The sequence below is a fragment of the Eulemur rufifrons genome, chromosome 8, assembly GCF_041146395.1.
Source record: "Eulemur rufifrons isolate Redbay chromosome 8, OSU_ERuf_1, whole genome shotgun sequence".
Lineage (NCBI taxonomy): Eukaryota > Metazoa > Chordata > Mammalia > Primates > Lemuridae > Eulemur > Eulemur rufifrons.
In genome coordinates this window covers 12481310-12500276 of record NC_090990.1, presented here as the reverse complement: position 1 = coordinate 12500276, position 18967 = coordinate 12481310, and the positions used below count along the sequence as shown (strand labels likewise).

Below are 18967 nucleotides of genomic sequence, written 5' to 3'. Positions count from 1 at the left end.
CCATCATCGCGTCACCTCTGTCTACCTGACTCGTCCTGCTCCCCCGTGTCAGCACCCTTGTGACTGCACTGGGCCCACCCAAGTAACCCAGGGTAGTTTCCCCATCTCAGGTCCTTAACTCGATCACATATGCAAAACCCTTTTGCATTTGTACCCATCACACCCGGGGGTGCCTCCATCTGATCTCCCCAGCTCTAGAAGGGGTCCCGCAACGCTGCAGTCATTTGCCACAAAGCAGAGAGTCCAGGGGAAGTTGCTCTTGTAATAGACTAGTCCTGTCTCCTGGAGAAGAAGAGATGGCGGCTGGATAATGGTTTGAGATGAAAGGGAATTAACCCAGCCAGAGGCTGCCTGTTGGCCTCGGAGGAAGCCGACTCCGGCGGCAGGTGCACTCCTGCGTAAATGAGGGCCTGACTCTGCTGATGAAGACATCAGAGCTCAGGGGCCGGACGGGGCATGCATGACTCATGTGGTGAGAGGCAGGCACTGAGGAGTGTGCAAAGGCCGCCCTCTTCAGGGCTGAGGTTTTGCTAGAACTGGCCGGATGCCCTCCAGACACCGTGTCTTTTCCCCAACCCAGGGCCGGCGACCCGTCACCCTGATTGGCTTCAGCCTGGGAGCCAGAGTCATCTACTTCTGTCTGCAAGAGATGGCTCAGGAGAAAGGTGAGTCCGGATCATTGTCACGGATGAAAACCCTTCCCAAGTTAGTCCCACACGACAGAGGTTCTGGGCCAGGGGTCATGAGCCTTGCAAAGTGTGTTCCCAGTTCTTAGAAATAATAGTTAAGTTAAAAGTAGCTTAAAATAGAGAAAAAAATAATTAAACTGTTTGGAAAATGATCGCATAAATTAGAGCGATGGGAGACAGACAGCCCTACAGTAATGACACTGGCTTTTGCATCCCGATGCACATTCTCGAGTGGAATGGGGGGGACGAGAAGTCCAAAAGTGAGGTGTCAGTGGGACCCCCTGCCCCTGACGGCTCCAGGGGAGGATTCTTCTTGTCTCTTCTGGCAGCTGCTGGCCTGCCTTGGCGTTCCCTGGCAGTGGACACGTCACTCCAGTCTCTGCCTCTGTCTTTGCATGGCCTTCTCCTCCCTGTCTCTTCCCTTGTAAGGACAGTGTCATTGGATTTAGGGCCCACTCGAATCCAGGAGGATCTCGTCTCAACGTCATTAACTTAATCACATCTGCAAAGACCCTTTCTCCAGAGAGGGTCTCATTCACAGATTCCGGGTGGACGCACCTTCTGAGGGTGGGCCCTGCTCAGCCCACCGCAGACACCCCTGGGACTGTGTCCGGCCTCCAGTGTCACCCTTCTGTGCTGAGGCAGCAGAAAGCTTGAGGCCCGCTGGTCTGGGCCTCCGGTGGGCGAGGTCTGTAGGGCAGAATGGGGGTTTGGGCAGAGCTGCCAGCAGAGGCTGCCTGTAGGGGGCGCTGGTTGGGGGACTGAGTTGCGGGGCTCGGGGCACTTGGAGCGGGTTCCTGGGACAGGGACTCACCTCCTCCTGGCGGAGTGCAGCAGTGGCAAGACTCTGGAGGCAAGAGAAGGAACTAGGACAAGGACTCCTGAGCCCAAGCGCGGAGGGTGGGTGGAAGAGAAGGTGCTGGAGCTGCAGCCAGCATTCTCAGGATTCCACTCAATGCCTCTCTGAGCCTCAGTTTCCCCCCATATAAAGGAGGGTTAATGATACCCACCCCATGGGGTTGTTTTGAGGAGCAAATGGGTACTCTGTATGGCATTTTTGCAAATTTTAAAACCCGTCGTTGATCAGAGTCAGCTCAAGAATGTCACATCGCAGCTCCTGCGCGTCAGTGTCTGCCAAGCCGAGGCTGCCGCGCAGATGAGCCCTGGCCACTGTCCTTGGTCAGCCCGAGCCAGTGGCACAATCGCTGCCCAGCTGCTGGCGAGCAAGGTGGGCGGGAAGGGCGGCCATTGGCCAGGGCTGAGGAAGCCAGGCTCAGGGGCTGACTGCTGTTACTTTCAGCGTGGCCTGATCGGAGGGCATGGGAGAGACCCTGGAGCTTAGGGGCACGTCTCATTCTTGTTCCTTTTCTTGTGCTAAAATGTTTCCCCGCCATCACTGCGGACTGAGGACAAGAGCGGGTTTCCTGGCCAGCAGGCAGGGTGGACGTGCCATCCCTGGCACTGACTGTGGGAGTCCGAGCTGCCGTGGGTGCTCTGCGGTGGGCCCACCTGCCTCTCCACGCTGCCCCTGCTCCTCCCTCGTAGCGTTCAGCAGCCCCTACCCTGGCTTTGTGCACATCTATGAAAGCAGCGGGCGCCACCCCTGTCCTATTTCCAGGAGCTTTGGGTAGCCTGGGACCCCCGTGCAACGGCCCCGGGGAGCCAGGTCTGGGCTGTGTCCACCAGGAAGATCCAGGCTGGGTCAGAGGTCGGGCAAAAGCCACTAAGGAAGCAGGGGTGAATTTGGGTAAGACGAGTTTCTGTTTCTTCCATGGAAAACATTGCCCAGCCGTGCTCTGAGCACCTGCACATATTACCTCACTTCTCCCTCTCAGCAGCCCTGGCCGGAAGACACTGCTGTTCTCCCTGCTTCTCAGATGAGAAAACTGGGCTGAGAGGTTAAGCACGAGAATCCTAAGCACCAGAGCAGGATTTAACCCCAGGAGCCTGGCTCCAGAGCCCTCTGTCCCAGCCACTGTGCTGTGCTTGGCAGAGGACCTGAGCCCTGAGTGGTGGGCAGCTAGAGGGAGGGGCATTCCAGAGGGTCGGCCAGCGCAGGTTGAGGCAGGGCTGTCAGCAGTTCAGGGGTGTCTGGAAATGGTGATGTCTGGTGTTTCTTTCTTTCTTTCGTTCTTTTTGAGACTGGGGCCTTGCTCTGTTACCTGGGCTGGAGTACAGTGGTATCATCATAGCTCACTGCAGCTTCCAACTCCTAGACATCTTTCTCAGCACGGATCTATCCACCTGTTAATACCTGCTTCTGTCCAGCCCACTAGTAACTGTTACCTGGGAGTACACATCAGAACCCCCAGGCAGCCCCCCCCCAAATACATATATATGCCAGGGCCCTACGTGGAAGGAGTCAGGCACGCCTATTTTGGAAATAGTTCCCCGGGCAATTCTGGTGTGCAGCCCTTGCCAGGAACTGCAGCACCGTCAGGGTAAGGGTGGGCAGAGGCCGTGCTTCTCCTTGTCGCCTTATGAGCCATAAACAGTGCCTGGTGCATAGTAGTTGCTCAGTGAACACAGGACCCATGAACCAAGTAAACGAGTGAATTCCACCATGAATCAGCGGCGGTGGTCTGTATGTCCATCGCCCCAACTAGCTTGAAGTTCCCTGCAGGGAAGAGCATGTCGTGTTCAGCTGTGTGTGCTGGGGAGATGTGTGTGTGCTGTGTGTGCTTGGTGTGGATCGCAATGAGGTTCGAGTGTAGGAGGGAGTCCTTTTAACATGGGCACCATAGATCTGCAACATTTTATTTAGAGAACCTCCTACATTTTTAAAAAAGAAGTAGACTAGGATCAGACGCTTTCCAGATAACACGAATTTGACAGGACCCTGACTCCAAGGTGAATAGAAACCCAGTGGTCAGAGTGCAGCTGGCTTCTCCCCCTCCAGTCACCTTCAGAAGGAAGAACTTGGGACCAGGAAACTCTGCACAGTCTTTATTCTCAGTTGGCCTGATGGTTCCCCCTTTATTTCGTAACACCCCATCTGCATCTCATCATCTAGACAGGAGGGAGGACTCTGGTAATTCTCTGCCTTGCCCTTGCTGGTGGGTTATTCCAAATGTGAGCAGCAGCTGTGCACACGCCTGTGGACACGCGGCCAGTCCCTGTCCTCCCACGCAGGTGGGTGCACAGTCGTGCTGGGTTTAACCCCCTGCACCCCACCGGCCTTCGCAGCAACTCTGGGTGGAAGGGAGATCTCTCTGACGCTAGAGCTCTTTCCAGAGAGTACGTAGGGGAACTCCTGACGGGTAGTAGGCGTGGGAAGCTGGAACAAAACACCACCACCTGCAGAGGGGAACGGAGAGGTCCTGAATCCCAAGAGCCTGTGGGATGCAGCCAGGTGCAGGCCTCCGTGGTCACAGATGATGGGCCACATGGTTCTTCCCTGTCATGAGGCTACCAGCTTAGTTGCTGCAAGTGTATGGGCTCTGGAGTCAGGGCCTCTGGTTTGAATCCCAAACCCACCAGGAGACCAGTCACCTCACCTCTCTCAACTTCAGTGGGCTTGTGTGAAACATAACAAATAATAGTAGTGTTAAATATCTACATGGAGGTCATTAGTAGGATTGCATTATGTGCAATAGCTTGTATAAATGCTGGCCTGTAGTGAGAGCCTGGAGATACTGATAATATGGAGATACTGACTGACAACATGCCAGGAGCTGTTAGTAAACGGGAGAGGCACGCAGTATTACAGCAACCCCCTCCCCCATAGATGGCATGAACCCTGAACCTAGTCGAGGAAAAAGTGGCCTCGCGCAGGGTCAGGGCCTGCATTTCTATTCCTTCCTACGGCCGCCTCCTGCCCTCCTCTTCGGCATCCTCCCTCCCAAGCCCTTTGCCGCGGGTTACCAACAGAGCATCCCCGCATCTCCGGCTGGCTGTGGTCTTCAGTGAAAGTTTCGCCCTTTGCCCAGGGCTGCTGCTCACATCCAAATGCTTCCAGCTCAGCTGTCTGGGTTCAGGCAGCTGCACTTGTTTAACACCCAATTAATCTGCACACTGAAGAGACCCTCTCCTAATTGCAGGAAAGCTGACATTATCTGAGTTTGGGATGTTAAAAAAGAAATGACTCTAATGCATTTGAATCCACTAATTGTCTTGTGGAGTCCCTTGAGAGGCAGCAATGAACCGGAGCACTAAATCCCAGAGTCGCACAGAGCACACAGTCCTTCAGCCAGCCTCCCCCCCACCCCGCCCCCCAACACAGCTCCTCCCTCCTTTCCTCTCCCTAGCAGAAGTCGCCTGTGGAATTAACTGTCTCCACAGCTTCGTCTCCCTTTTTGGCTGATGCTGCAGACAACAGCGGTGGCTGCCCTGGGCATCTGCACCGTTCGAGGTTCCCCTCACAGCCTGGCCTGCCCTTCCGTCAAGCTCCGTGCGGTCAGCTTCCTTTCAAATGGGTGTCAAGGCCACACGCCCCTTGAGAGCACAGATTGTACCTGACTGACGTCTGTGCCTCCTATACCTGGGATAAAGCCAACAGAGAGTGCATGCCCCAAAAGTAAACTGAACTTGAAGTCCAATGTTACCAGCATTCACAGTGTATCAGTCAGGACAGACTAGGTTATGCTGCAGTGACAAACATCCCCAACATCCTAGAGGTGTTAACACAGCAAAGGTTCACTTCTCACTCGCGCTACTTGAGTAGGCAGGGAGGCACTGATCTTTGGAGTCACGGAGACACCCAGGTTAAGGGAGCTCCGTGTCAACGTGTGGTCCTCAGTGGGGGTTGGAGGATGTGCTGAGTTATGCACTGGCTCTTAAACGCCTTCACCTAGAAGTAACACGTGTCACTTTCATGCACATGTCATTGGCCAAACCAAGGCACAAAGATATTTTTAACATCAAGGAGGGGCCAGTAAACATCTTCCTACAGTGTGCTCAGAAGGCAGAGAGCTGGAACCATTTGGTAAACAGCCCCAGTGACCACCTCACACATCTTATTCTTATATCCATCGTGGGGGCCCATAGTTGCATACAAAATGACACCAAGTAGCAGCTTCCATTTCCTGAACGTGAACTAGAACTTCACATGCAGTTAGCAGCCAGAAGCCCTCAGTTGTATTCTGGCCTCTGTAATTAATTCTCAGCTAAGACCTCAGCCAAGAAACTGTCCTCACTGAGTCTCAGTGTCTTTATCTGAAAAGTTGAGACGTTCCTCTCTTCCCCTTCTCTGCCTGACGTTACACTCAGAAGGTAGAAGTGCTCCGTGATGGAAGGTCAGAGTGGAGCAGGCTCTGGGGGTGCTGGGACGAGCACCCCAGTGATGGGTGGTACCCAGGGGGCCTCCACGCAGACAGAGGTGGGACAGCAGTCAGCATGTCACCTGCCTAAGGAACAGGGGAGGCCAGTGCAGAGCCCGGGTTCAGTCTGGCAGGGAGCAGAGCCCAGGCAGTCCCGGCCAAAGCTCTGGGCTCATTTGGCCCCAGACTGTGCCCAGCGCCCAGAGAGTCAGAGGAGATGACCTGGTGAAAATGCCTTGAGAACACAGAGCTGCCCACAAATGAGAATAACCATAATAATAATAATAATAGTAACAGCAGCAATAGCTGCTGGCTGTGAAGGTCCAGCTGCCTGCCTGGGTTTTGCTCAGAATCTTACACACATTCTCTTCAACTCTCATAACAAACCCATGAGGCAGGTACTTCTACCCCCATTTCTCAGATGAGAAGAGTGAGATTCGGAGAAAGGTGGAGCAGTTCGCCCTAGAACTAGGATTTTGACATATCTTCTTCCAACTCCAGAGCTCCTATTTTTGTTGTACCATTTTATTTCCATCCCTCCTGGTTGGATGTTCTCATTCAAAGCTGTTTCCCAGATCAGACTTCTAAACAGAGAACTGGTCCACATCGAATTCACGCCATCGACTCACAGTAAGCTGCGTGCTGGGGGCTGTGCCAGGTGCTGGGGAGCTGACAGCTGATATATGTGGCCCCTTTCCTCACGGAGCTCACAGTCTTGACATAAACTGCCCTCCCGGAGACATAGGCTGGGGCCTTGCAGAGTGGTGTCGGGGTCAGCAGTGACACGTGTCAATTATCCAACGGAGCACCTGGCACATAGTAGGTGCTTGGGAAAGGGAGCTCTTGCTGCTCTTCCATACCAGGTTCTAGGGCAGCTGCCCAGGTGGAGCTGACATCCCTTTGTCTCCTTGTCCTGCCCTAACACGGAGACCATCATCTCTACCGTTCCAAACCCGAGAGCACTTGGCTTAGGAAATAGGAGTCACAGAAGCTGGACACAGAGTCACATGCTCAACAAGGCTCCCAGCTCCTCTGCTCCAGGCATGTGGTTTGCAGAAACCCCCGTGCTTCATCCTGTAGATCTGTGGGCGTCTGAGGGACTTTCTCCAGCTGTTACTCACATTCCCGAAGCAGCTCTGCCACCTGTTCAGGTGTGCCCAGGCTGAGTGAGAAGGACTGATTTCCAGTGGGAATCCCTTGCCTTCTGAGTGACTGTTGTGAATGCTTTGTGTAGCTTAGGGATCTTCTCTTTAGACAAAAACAGGCCCAGATTCAGCTGGCGTTTGCTGAGATTCCTGCTGCCTGCTTCATGACTGATTCTTTATAATCATCATCAACATCGTCATCATCTGCCCAGCTAAGAATTATTGGGCACTTACAATGTGCCAGGCACAGTGAAACATTTTACATGCCTTATTTAGTCCTTGCAATAGTCCTCTGAGGTTTTAATTATCCCCATTTTACAGTTGAGGAAACCAGGGCTTACAGAGGTAAAGTAAGTAGCCCGTGGTTATAGGGCTAGTATGATGAGGCTGGAGTTTGGATCCACAGTGGCTGACCCGCATTCTTGTTCACGACTTGATCTCTAAGCCTTGCAGCGCCCCAAGGTCAAGATCATTGCCTTCATTCTACGGCTAAGGAAGCGGAGGCTCCATGTCAGGCAAAGTGGTTTGCCCAGGTAGGCCCATTAGGATTTGGGGTTGCAAGTCCCTGAGATTTCCATAAACTGCCCTTCCTTTAGCCACACCCCGAGCTCCCCTGGACACAAGAAGGAAACCTGGGGGTTCAGGGCAACTCCTGTCTCCCTCAAACTGTGGCCCCAAATCCCTTCCTCCCTATTCCACGCGGAAAGAGGACTCGGACTCAGAAGCATTTAGAAAAGTTGCTTCTTGCAAAAAGGTATAATCTAGTCAGACTTTAGAAAACTGGCTTGCCTGTGGAATCAACTGTCTCCACAGCTTCGTCTCCCTTTTTGGCTGATGCTGCAGACAACAGCGGTGGCTGCCCTGGGCATCTGCACCGTTCGAGGTTCCCCTTACAGCCTGGCCTGCCCTTCCGTCAAGCTCCGTGCAGTCAGCTTCCTTTCAAATGGGCGTCAAGGCCACACGCCCCTACACACACGCAGTAATTAAGGGGAAAACACACTCTCATGATGACCAAGGCACCAAGGTGTCATTTGTTCGTTCTTGATGAGAAACCAGCCATTTTCTCATGCAGTAATTGAAGCCACTTGGGGCGTAGGTGTCTTCGGACACCAGCGTTCCAAACACCAGGGACAGAGTTCTCATTAGGGAGTCAGCAGCCTGTGGGAAATGTTCATTTATTTCAGGAACCAGACTGGACAAGGCGACCTGTTATTTTTGCATTATCTCAGACAGCAAAGCGTGGGTTTGTTTTTTGTTTCTGGCATTTGTCACAGGGGGATGGGATGTACACGCTGATGCCAGATGGCAACAGTTTGATCGACTCCGATCCTCACAGCATCCTCTGGGAGTACCATTCAGCCCATTTTATAGAATTGCAGACAAGGAGACTAAGGCTCAGAGAGGCAGAGGATTTGCCCAGAGTCAGAGCTGGGAGGGGGCGGAGTTGGGCTTTACACCCCGGGGCCGTCCCCCAGCACCTGCATCGTTCCACTCGGCCACCTCCCTGCCCCCTCCCTCGGGGCTTTGCCCGTCTTTGTTTCTGAACTCACCGTGTTGTGTCATGACACATCTGCTCACACGTCTCTCTCCCCTGCTAACTCGTGGTCCCGTCGGGACAGGCACTGTTTTGTCACCTCTGCATCACCAGCTCCTGGTCAGGCCTTGGCACGTAGGAGTTGCCCAGTACACTTTAGGAGCTGATTCATTCATGAGCGCCATGAAGGCAGCCGTGACATTCGCAGCGAGCGCTGCCTGCAGAGGACAGTGCCCGAGGCCTTTGGGTGGGGAAGTGTTTGAGCTGCCTTGGCCCCGACACCTGGGCCAGCTGGCTAAGCTACTGCCCAAACCTCCCAGTGGCCGAGCTGTGCTTAGCCACCCCGTTCCAGACTGCCCCCAGGCATGGTCAGCCAGCACACGCACAGCCGGGTAGTGACCTTGCCCACTCGAAACAAAGACAGAATGTGCACCTGCCAGATGGCTGAGCCTTTGCGCAGGAAATGAACATAGTCAGGATTCCCAGAAATGAACGGTCCCCCTCCGGCCATGGTCCATCTCGCAGCCAAGGGCATGGATCTGCTTTGGTAGTGACTGATCTTCTGCCCAAGAGTATTTCTGGCCCCAGCAGGTGGCAAGGGGCAGGGAGGGGGTGCCTGCTCCCAGGAAGAGCCACCATCTGAGCACTCGCCGAGAGACTCTGGGCCCCAGATCACAGGGGATTGGTCATCTTTTCTAAGTATTTGCTTTAAAAAGTTTTCAAAAGTTAAGTCATTGAAAAGTGAATTCAATTCGGACTGACTCATAGTATCTGGCTGAGCCAAACAATGGCCACATGAACCAAGAAATCAATTGCTGCTTTAGTTTATTTATGCATTAATTCTCCTCCTCATTGCAAAAGGCTTTGAAGGAAATTAATTAAGTGTATTGCATATTGTCTCTGCCCCGTGGCCCTGTCCCTGCAGTTGGCAAGACATTCTGAGCTGAGGCAGCTGGGCCGTGGGTGTGTTCACTCAGCACGTTAGAGCCTGAGGACCTGCCTCACTCTGGGCACTGGGGCCCGATAATTCAGCCAGTCCTGGCTCCCCCATCCCTCCACCGTCCATAGGCCGGCTCAATGAGATCACTTTTCCTAGTGCCTTCAAGATGCAGGGGATCGTGGCAACCGGTCGAGGACATGAAAGGAGGTCTGGGCTTAGAGTCTAGAAACCCGAGTTCAAATCCAGACCCCACTAGTTACTGTCCAGGTGCCGTTGGGCAAGTCTCTTCACCTCTCTGAGCTTCCGGCTAATTAGTAAAATTAGGATATTGACGCCTCTAGGGGTTATTCTGGGATTTAATAACTGCCATTTATTGAACACTTACTATGTGCCTGGGATATGCTAAAGGGCTTTGCCCATTTTCTCTCATTTAATATACAAACAACCCTGAGATGTAGGTATTGATTTTCCTATTTTGCCTATGACAAGGTTGAGGGCAGAGATTATGTCCTTTTCTGTCACCTGCACCCAGGATGGGTGCAATAATTTACATGCAGTGGGCCTGGGACTCTCTAGCCTCTCTGTACACAGGGCTCAGTAAATAAGCGTCCATTTCTCCTTCTCTCTGTTCATTTAGCCAAATGGATTTTTCCAGAGCTGTAGTACTCACTGCCTCTGAGCTCACTAATGCAACAGTAATGTCTTCAGACTGGACTGGCAGCTCTCAGGGGAGGAGTGAGTCAGCAGAACGTGGGTTCTTTAATCTCTGCTTTAATCTAAATAAAGGCCGTCCAGCCCTTGGGGTCATCCCAAGAGGCTTGGCCTGTGACTCTTTGAAAGGCATTTGCTTCCTCTAGGGGATGCAAACACCCTTGACCTTAGCAGTCGCCACCTGCTAAAATGCATTTGATCACACCCTGAGTGTGGGTTGTCTCAGCTGTGGGAAGAAGGGAAAAATTTTCAGGCTTGATCTGGCCTCACCCCCGTGGCCTGGCCCCTGCTACACGGTTAACTGGCAGGGCGTAGTCCCTGGTGACCGGCTTCACCTTCCTCTCACAGATTGGCCCCCAGCCCCCACTGCCTACTAAATGCTTCCACTTAGCTTCCAGGGCCCCCTATCAGAGCTGGAAGAGCCCCCAGAAATCACCTTGTCCAACACCTTCATATTAGAGGCAAGGAAAAGGAGGCCGAGGGAGTACAGTTCTGAAAGGCAGTGGTACCTGGTGCTTGTGTTGGAAGTTTGATGCTGTATGGCTGGGGGAACCCAGGAATGCCCAAATCCTAGCCCTGGAAATTGCCCCTTCTCCCCGCAGATTTCCCAGGAGAGACAGCACAGACTCTGGTACCTACCGCTTCAATGCCACCTAGGCTGGGACCTGGGAACCCCCAGGGAAGAAGCTGTACCCACCATGCCCCAGACTCAGCCACCCATAAGCTCCAGTCCTGGTCTGGGGACCTGTGGCTTCCTGGCCAGGGGCATGGAAGGAGGAAGTCAAAGGAGAGGGGAAGACAATGATGGGAACTGTCTCCCACGTGGGTTGAATACAAGTTAAGCATCGCAAATCCAAAATTCTCGAAATGTTCCAAAATCTAAAACTTTTTGAGCACCGACATAGCACTCAAAGGAAATACTCATTGGAACATTTCAGATTTTTGGATTTGGAATGTTCAACTGATAAAAATATTCCAAAATGTGAAGAACTCCAACATCCAAAACTCTTCTGGTCCCCAGCATTTCAGGTGAGAGACACTCAACCTTTATAGGGCCAGAGAGAGAGGAGGTGGCCCTGCCTGCCCCAAAGGACTTGTCCAGCTCAAGGGAGGGAGCAGAGCCTGCCGTCTGGCTTCCCCATGTGCTGTGACCTGCGCACTGGTACATGTGGCCCATCAGTGTCCTTGCACTTGACTAATCAGACCAGCACCCCTCTTCCCTTAGGGGCAGTAACGGGAGGCCTGGGAAGAAGGTGGGCAGAGAGGTGCGCTGGCATGACGGGAAGAGGGGCGGAGAATCCCGCTGTTCCTGTAGCTGACACTGGGTGGAACCCAGGTCCCCTTGCTCCAAGGCCACACATCTGGCCACCTCTGGACCAGCAGCACTTCCCTGGAGCCAGGGAACCCTTTGTCCCAAAGTCCACAGGAGTTCTTTATTCCAGGACTTTATCTCCCTTGCCTGTCTTTCCTGTCCTCTGCTCTAGCCATGTGTAGACACGCTTCCTGCCCCCAACTATAAAGTGTATCAGAATGAGGAGTTGATTAAGGGAAAAGTCTGCTAAATTTACTCGGAAGGCCACGATTCTCCATACCACAGGGTTAATAAGATCAGGGGAACAACATGACCCTGTCCAAGTTATATAAGTTCTTCAAACCTTGCTCATTACCAAAATAAATCAAATGCTCCCAACCTCATAAGGATAAATAAAACAGCACATATAAGCCCCGAGCGCTGAGCCTGGTGCACAGTACATGCTCAGTCGTTGGCTGAGATCCTTATACTTTAATCATAATTTGATGACCCAGAAGGCACTGCAAGAACCTCTTCTTGGCATCAGTACAGTGGGCCTCATCTCATTCTTTCAGCCCGTGAACCTGAGTTTGTGGACTCCTAGACTCAGTCCTCCAAGGGATTCTTGAAATCATCAGGTTCAAACCTCCACCCTGTACGGGATCCCCTTGACATCATCTATCAAAGGAGTCTACTGGCCTCTGCTTAATTGCTTCTAGTGACAGGAGACACACTATGCCAGGGGTAGTAAGTTAGGAATGTAGGAACTGATCGATTTAATCTGAGAGTCAATACCTTGTAGATTGTGGGACATCAGGCCCTGCCCAAAGAGTCATTAAGGCTGTCGGTGTTGCATGAATGTGTGACGAGATAAGAGGCCGCTGGCACCCCAGACAGAGGTTTGTGGCCACAGTACCTGGATGGCCATCGTGTCCTCAGGGCTGGTCCTGGGCTTTGCTGAAACATGATTTTATCCATTTTGCCCCCACAGCTGAGAAGGGCCCCATTAAGCAAACTCACAAGGGACAGTGTTGCAGACTGAACCCTGCTTGCTCGAGGTCCACCAGTAATTGCCACACTCCCTGCCCACGCTCCAGGGGGACAGATTCTCTGCCTACGTGTCTGTGGCGAGCACAGGTGTATGGAGGGAACGGTCTCCAGGAATATATCTTTTCCTGGCCACAGTGAGCCCTGATGGCCATCCCAGTGTCAGAGATGCCCCCTCTAGGGACCATTCTCAGTTTCCTTCCCGCTGGGTCCCTCTGTCACTCAGAATTTTGCATAAACAGGTCCCTTGCACGAGTCTTGGTGCACAGAAGAATCCAGACCATCTACAGTGAAAGAGCATCCTCTGAGGTTGGGGGGGTTCCAACTGGGAAAAAAAATACCCCAGAGTCTCATTAACTTACATATTAATTAATCATCTCAGTTCAAAGCATTCTGTAATGGAAACTGTTTTTTTTTCCTTGTATCTAAGATTTCCATGATCGTCAAGCCTGCACAGCCAGTATTGTCGAAACTTACCGTTTAGAAAATTGCCAAGTCTGTTTTGCAGAGCAAAAGATAAAAATGCTCCTGCCTATGAGTCAGCGCGTAGCCCATACTCTGTGCTTCAGTGACAGTCTGAGTTCTGGGGCCCCTGTCTCTGCCACCCCAGCATGCGATGTCCCTGTGTCAACTCTGACCTTTCAGGTCTCTAGTAAGATCTTCATTATTCTTTCTTTATTTCTTTCATCTTTTGTTCATTCATTTACTGAGACATCCATTTACATATTTATGCAAAGCCCCATCATCCTTTCTCAAAGGATTTTCAGGACATTTTAGGAAATACAGCCACTAAAGCAACAGCTGATGGACAAACATAAAACATCAAGGCCAGAAAAAACATAAATGGGAATAGACGCCGAGAGCCTTGTGGGAAGATCCAGCGTAAGGAAGCGCAGCCTGGAGCAGAGGGTGCTCTGACCCTGCAGCCAGGCCTGGGTCTGAGTTCCAGCTCCACCACTTGCCCGCTGGGCAAACAGACACCACGTAGTCTCACCCTCAGTCTCCTCGCCTGAGAAATGGGTCTAGTAACACTTTCTTCCTAGGATGATTAAAAGGATTAAGTGAAATGGTAGACGTAAAGTGCCTAGCAGGACGGCTGGCGAGCAGTAGGCATTTGGTAGCCACTGTTTTTGTTACTGTTATTATCATATGTTTATGTTATTACCCAGTGCTATATTTGAGCTGTGACTTTAGCTGTTGGCTTCCTAGCAGTCAAAATAAAAACAAAGAGCTGACAGCATCTTTCTCCTGTCCATGAGAGGATGTGAAGATGCCAGCCCCACGGTAGCAAGACCTTTCGTTTCAACCTGATTTCTTCTGTCTGAGAGTCGCACCCTCTCCTCTGCTCAGGATCAGACTTAATTAGCCGTCAGAGCCTCAGGTATCTCTGCCTGTGGCTAGCCAGAAAGGTCGGGGCTGGAGCTGACCTACCTGGAGCTGTGCGGAGAATGTCGTGGTTGGAAGTGATGTTTATAAGGTGCCTGCCTGAGTGTACAGAGGTGTGTCGGGATGGCTGCAGCAGGGACTTCAGAAACTCAGACTGCAGATAATTCTCTCTTCACCTCTGCTGCGCACCTGGGTGCTTGGAAGAACTTACTTAGGTGACGAGCCTTGAGTTGGATTTTCATCTGGGTGGTTTTACATTTTGTAATTTAGCAGTTGCTGGAGAAGGATGCTTTTTGGAACTGCGGTGGCTGGATGGCAGGCCCAGCGAACAACGGGGAACATGCTTTGAAGTTAGTCCTGCCACCTTCCTCTGCAAAAATTGCTTAGAGAGCACCTGCTCTTCTCTAAAATAAGAAACCATTGTTCCAAGGACAGGGAGGGAGCTGGTGTGTGTTGAGGACCTGCTGTGTGCCAGGTAGGAACAGAATCCATCTCCACCTTCTTCCCAGCCACCTTGGAAGGTGTGGGCATTATGACACCTGGAAACAGTTGCAGTTTCCATTTTTAAAGATGGGGAACCCGAAGGCCAGGGAGGTTAGGTGACTTGTCCAAAGGCACACAGCCAGCAGTTAGCAAACCTGGGATTCTTAACCCAGTGTGTCTGACTCTGAACCGTTTCCTGTTAACCCTTCTTTTATGCTGCCGCTTCTGACCAGCTTGCTGCCCTCAGAGAGCCTATAATCTAGTTAAGAAAATAAGATGCCAGCCTTAAAACAGCAAATAACAGTACCAAATGCTACATCTCAAGAGCCTAGACATTATGGGCTGCAGCAGTTCAGAGGAAGGAGCCTTTCCTTCTAGAAGGTAGGGAAGGCTTCAGGCAGGCTTTGAAGAGCAGGTAACCCTAGAGACACTTTGAGGGGGCAGGAGGCCTGAGGGCCCAGGACTGGCAGTACCCAAGTTCCTGCGGCAGGAAGGTGAATGGTCTGGGAAGGGTTGGGGACCCGAGCCGAGGTTTCTGCCGGGAAACTGAGAGAAGTAAGGCTGGAGAGATGAACAAACAGGGTGCGGAATGCAGGGGCCTCGCCTGTCCCGTTGAAAGCAGAGACCTGGAAGCAGGTTCTGCCTCGAATCTTCAGTGGTGGCATTTTCACTTGATGTAGTTAATTTATCCATCAGTCAGCAAACTTCTGCTGGGGACCTACCACGCACCAGGGCCTGTGCAGGGCACGGAGGGGACAGTGGTGAGGCAGACTCCATCCCCACCAGGTGCAGTCTCAGATGGGAAGGGGCCTCCCTTCTGAACACAGTTCCTGAACACCCGTCCTTCAGCCACCCCTCCCTGCAGGCCGGTCAGACCCTAGTCCTGGTTCCTCTTTGCCCGCACACTCTGCTTCCCCAGGGCTGGGGCTCCGGCCTTGGCTGCCCGGGCACAGGGCCTGCACCACACAGAGGATAGGGTGTCTTTTTCAGGTCGGGCCCGTGCATGTGATATCTCGTCAGTCCTCACAGCCAGCTGGGGGCAGCACCTGGTGCTGTCTCTGTTTTTCAAGAGAACAGGCTCAGAGAGCTCAGGAGGTTTGTTCATAGTCACACAGCTTGTAAGCAATGGAGCCAAGAGAAGGCCCCAAACCCGTCTCCCACCCACACCAGGCTTCTTCCTACTGACCCCGTATCTGTCCTGTTGATTTCATAGCTGCGTGTGTACCCGACTGGCCCAGGCTGCACAGTGAATTAACGGCAGGGGCAAGTCTGGAGTCCCCCTCCCATAGCTCCGTCCCAGGGACCCCAGGGAGGGGCGGGCACTCCGGGGTGTGATCAGCCACCCCTTGCGGTGCTCCCTCCCTAACAGGGGTGGCATTCCTTGAACTGGGGTAGGGCCCAGCTTTGGAGACACCTGGAGCTCGTGTGGTCGCCACAGCACCACCTTGTGGCGACTTTGAGGGGGTTGCGCTTCACAGAGGAGAAGGGTTTGTGGGCGCCTCCAACAGCCAGGGCTCCCCCAAGCCGGGCCCAGAGGGGTTTCCAGAGGGCGCTTGCTGGGAGGGTCCCCTGCCTTTCCCTGAGGGCTCGTGCAGAAGTCGCAGCTGCTCTTACATCCTGAGAAACGTTCATGTCACCAGTTACATCCTTGTTCTCATCTGACTTGACAAGCATTCGTTAGGCATCAAAGACACAGGGAGGGGAGGGAACTAGTATGTATTGAGCGCCTGCTGTGACAGGTGTCTCCGGACGTCATCCCATGGAACCTTCCCAACAGCACAGGTTTAGGGTTCTTGGGTCATTTCCCCACAGCCAAGCGGCACAGGACGCGCGTCGGGCCCTGCCCGCCTGTTGGCAAAGCCGACCCCGCGCCTGTCCGAGCACGGCTGCACTTGCTGGCAGCAGCTGCCCGACACGCACTGTTGTTTCAGTGGCCTTTTCTCCCAGATAAAAGTCAGGAAGAAATGGTCTGACCAGAGGTTTGCTTCTTGTACGACAAGACAAAGAAATAAAAACTGGAACCCGTTAGTGACAAGTTGCCTGTTTTTTAATGACTAAATCTATACAAAATCAGGGTCATATGGCCCCTTTTTCTTTCATAGATGGAATAGGTTTTGAGAATTCCGCAGCACCTGAAGGGACCCGGGAGGCCCCTGCTTGTGGCTGACCCGAAACGTCATTACTAGAGAGGAGGAGGAGCGATGGCGAAGTCCATGCCTTGATTCTACTGCATTTCCCCTGGGCTTCCGGGAGTCACCGCAAACCCTACTGGGGACCCGGGCCTAGGCGAAGGAGGCCCACGGACACGCACGCATGCTCACAGCTCACAGGGACATTCAGACACGCAGGATGCTGGCCAGCCACTCGGGGCTCTGCAGTTTGGCAGGGCTGTTCATGCCAGGAGCCAGCATAATTGGTCATAAACATGTATCACCACCCGTGGCTTTATTAGTACTCCCTGCCTTAATAAAGGCGGAGATAATTGTTGATTTCTTACCAGCAGTCAGTGGGGCGTTTATTTCAGGAATGGAAAAAGGATTATAAAGCTTGGGAAGGGGGTAAGGGAAGCAAACATGGGAAAATCTTATCTTGTACCTAGAGAATTTTCGAGTCAAATTAAGTAAATTACCGGTTGAAATATGACCACTTTTTAAAATAGAAGTGCTGTCAGGAAGTCAGCCTGGCACTCTGGTCCTGAGAACATCAAAGGCAAGGGGATGCAGACTTGCTAAACCGTAACGGAGGCTGTGGGCGCCGGGCGGTGGTGACCGTGAGCAGGTTAATAATAACCACTGTGGGTGTAGGGCCAGGCGTCCCAACCACTGTCACCTTCATGCAGCTCTGCCTCAGATGGACACTCAGTATTACTTGTCATAAATAAAAGAAAGAGTAAAATATAAAGACATTAAAAATAAAACAGCACACCTACAGTCCCGTCTACTCAGGAGGCCGAGGCAGGAGGATGGCTTGAGCCCAGGGGTTAGAGGTGGCAGTGAGCTGTGATCGTGCCACTGCACTCCAGCCTGGGTGACAGAGTGAGAACCTGTCTCTTAAAAAAAGAAAAAAAAACTATACTTACATTTTACTGTAGTCTATTAAATGTGCAACAGCATTATATCTAGAGAAAAACCATGTACATAACTTAAAAATACTTTATTGTTCAGGCTGGGCGAGGTGGCTCACGTCTGTAATCCTAGCACTTTGAGAGGCTCAGGTGGTTGTTTGAGGCCAGGAGTTCAAGGCCAGCCTGAGCAAGAGCGAGACACCATCTCTACAAAAAATTAAAAAATTAGCAGGGTGTGGTGGTGCATACCCGTAGTCCCGGCTACTTGGGAGGCTGAGGCAGGAGGATCGCTTGAGCCCAGGAGTTTGAGGTTGCAGTGGGCTGTAGTGACGCCACTGCACTCCAGCCTGGGCAACAGAGGGAGACCCTGTCTCAAATAAATAAAAAATACTTTATTGTTCAAAAATGTCAACAGTCGTCTGAGCCTTCAGCAAGTCATTATCTTTTTACAGTGAAAGGTCTTGCCTCAACACTGGTGGCTGCTGACTGAGGAGGGTGGTGGCTGCTGAACGTTGAGGGTGACTGTGGCAATTTCTTAAAATAACACAGCAGTGGAGTTTGCCACATCGACTGACTCTTCCTTCCACAAAAGATTTCTCTGTGGCATGTGATCCTGTTTGATAGCATTGTGCTCACAGTAGAATGTCTTTACAAACTGGAGTCAGTCCTCTCACACTCTGCCACTGCTTTATCCACCAAGTGTAGGCAACGGTCTGCGTCCTCTGTTGTCATTTCAGCAGTGTTCACAGCATCTTCGCCCGGAGTAGATTCCGTCTCAAAAACCCGCTTTCTTTCTCATCCCTAAGAAGCAACTCCTCATCCATTCAAGTTTTATGGTGAGATTGCAGCAATTCAGTCACATCTTCAGGCTCCACGTCTAATTCTAGTCCTCGTGCTGTTTCCACCACATCCGCAGTTCCTTCCTCCGCTGAAGTCTTGAACCCCTCAACGTCATCCATAAGGGTTGGGATCTGCTGCTTCCAAACTCCTGTGAATGTTGATATTTTAACCTCCTCCTCTGTGTCACAAATGTTCTAAAAGGGTGAATCCTTTCCAGAAGGTTTTCAATTTACTTAGCCCAGATCCATCAGAGGAATCACTGTCTTGGCAGCTATAGCCTTATGAAATGTATTTCTTAAATAGTAAAACTTGAAAGTTAAAATTACTCCTGGATTTGTAGGCTGCAGAGTGGATGTTGTGTTAGCGGCATGAAAACAACATCCTTCCCCTCGTACATCTCCATCAGCGCTCTTGGGTGACCAGGTCCACTTTGAATGAGCAGTAGTATTTTGAAAGGCATCTTTTTTTCTGAGCAGTAGGTCTCAACCGTGGGATTAAACTATTCAGTAAACCATTCTGTAAACAGATGTGCGGTCATCCAGGCTTTATTGTTCTATTTAGACAACACAGATAGAGTTA

The 18967-nt window shown here is 52.0% G+C and overlaps 1 protein-coding gene across 3 annotated transcripts in view; it reads left to right on the top strand.

Annotated features, from left to right (window-relative positions):
• TMCO4 (transmembrane and coiled-coil domains 4) overlaps positions 1-18967 on the top strand; it is a 93016-nt gene that overhangs the window by 50520 nt on the left and 23529 nt on the right. For all 3 annotated transcript variants that reach the window (XM_069479429.1, XM_069479431.1, XM_069479430.1), the window contains one exon: positions 581-665. In XM_069479429.1, coding sequence (XP_069335530.1) covers positions 581-665 — 85 coding nt within the window. The remainder of the gene's footprint in view (positions 1-580; positions 666-18967) is intronic.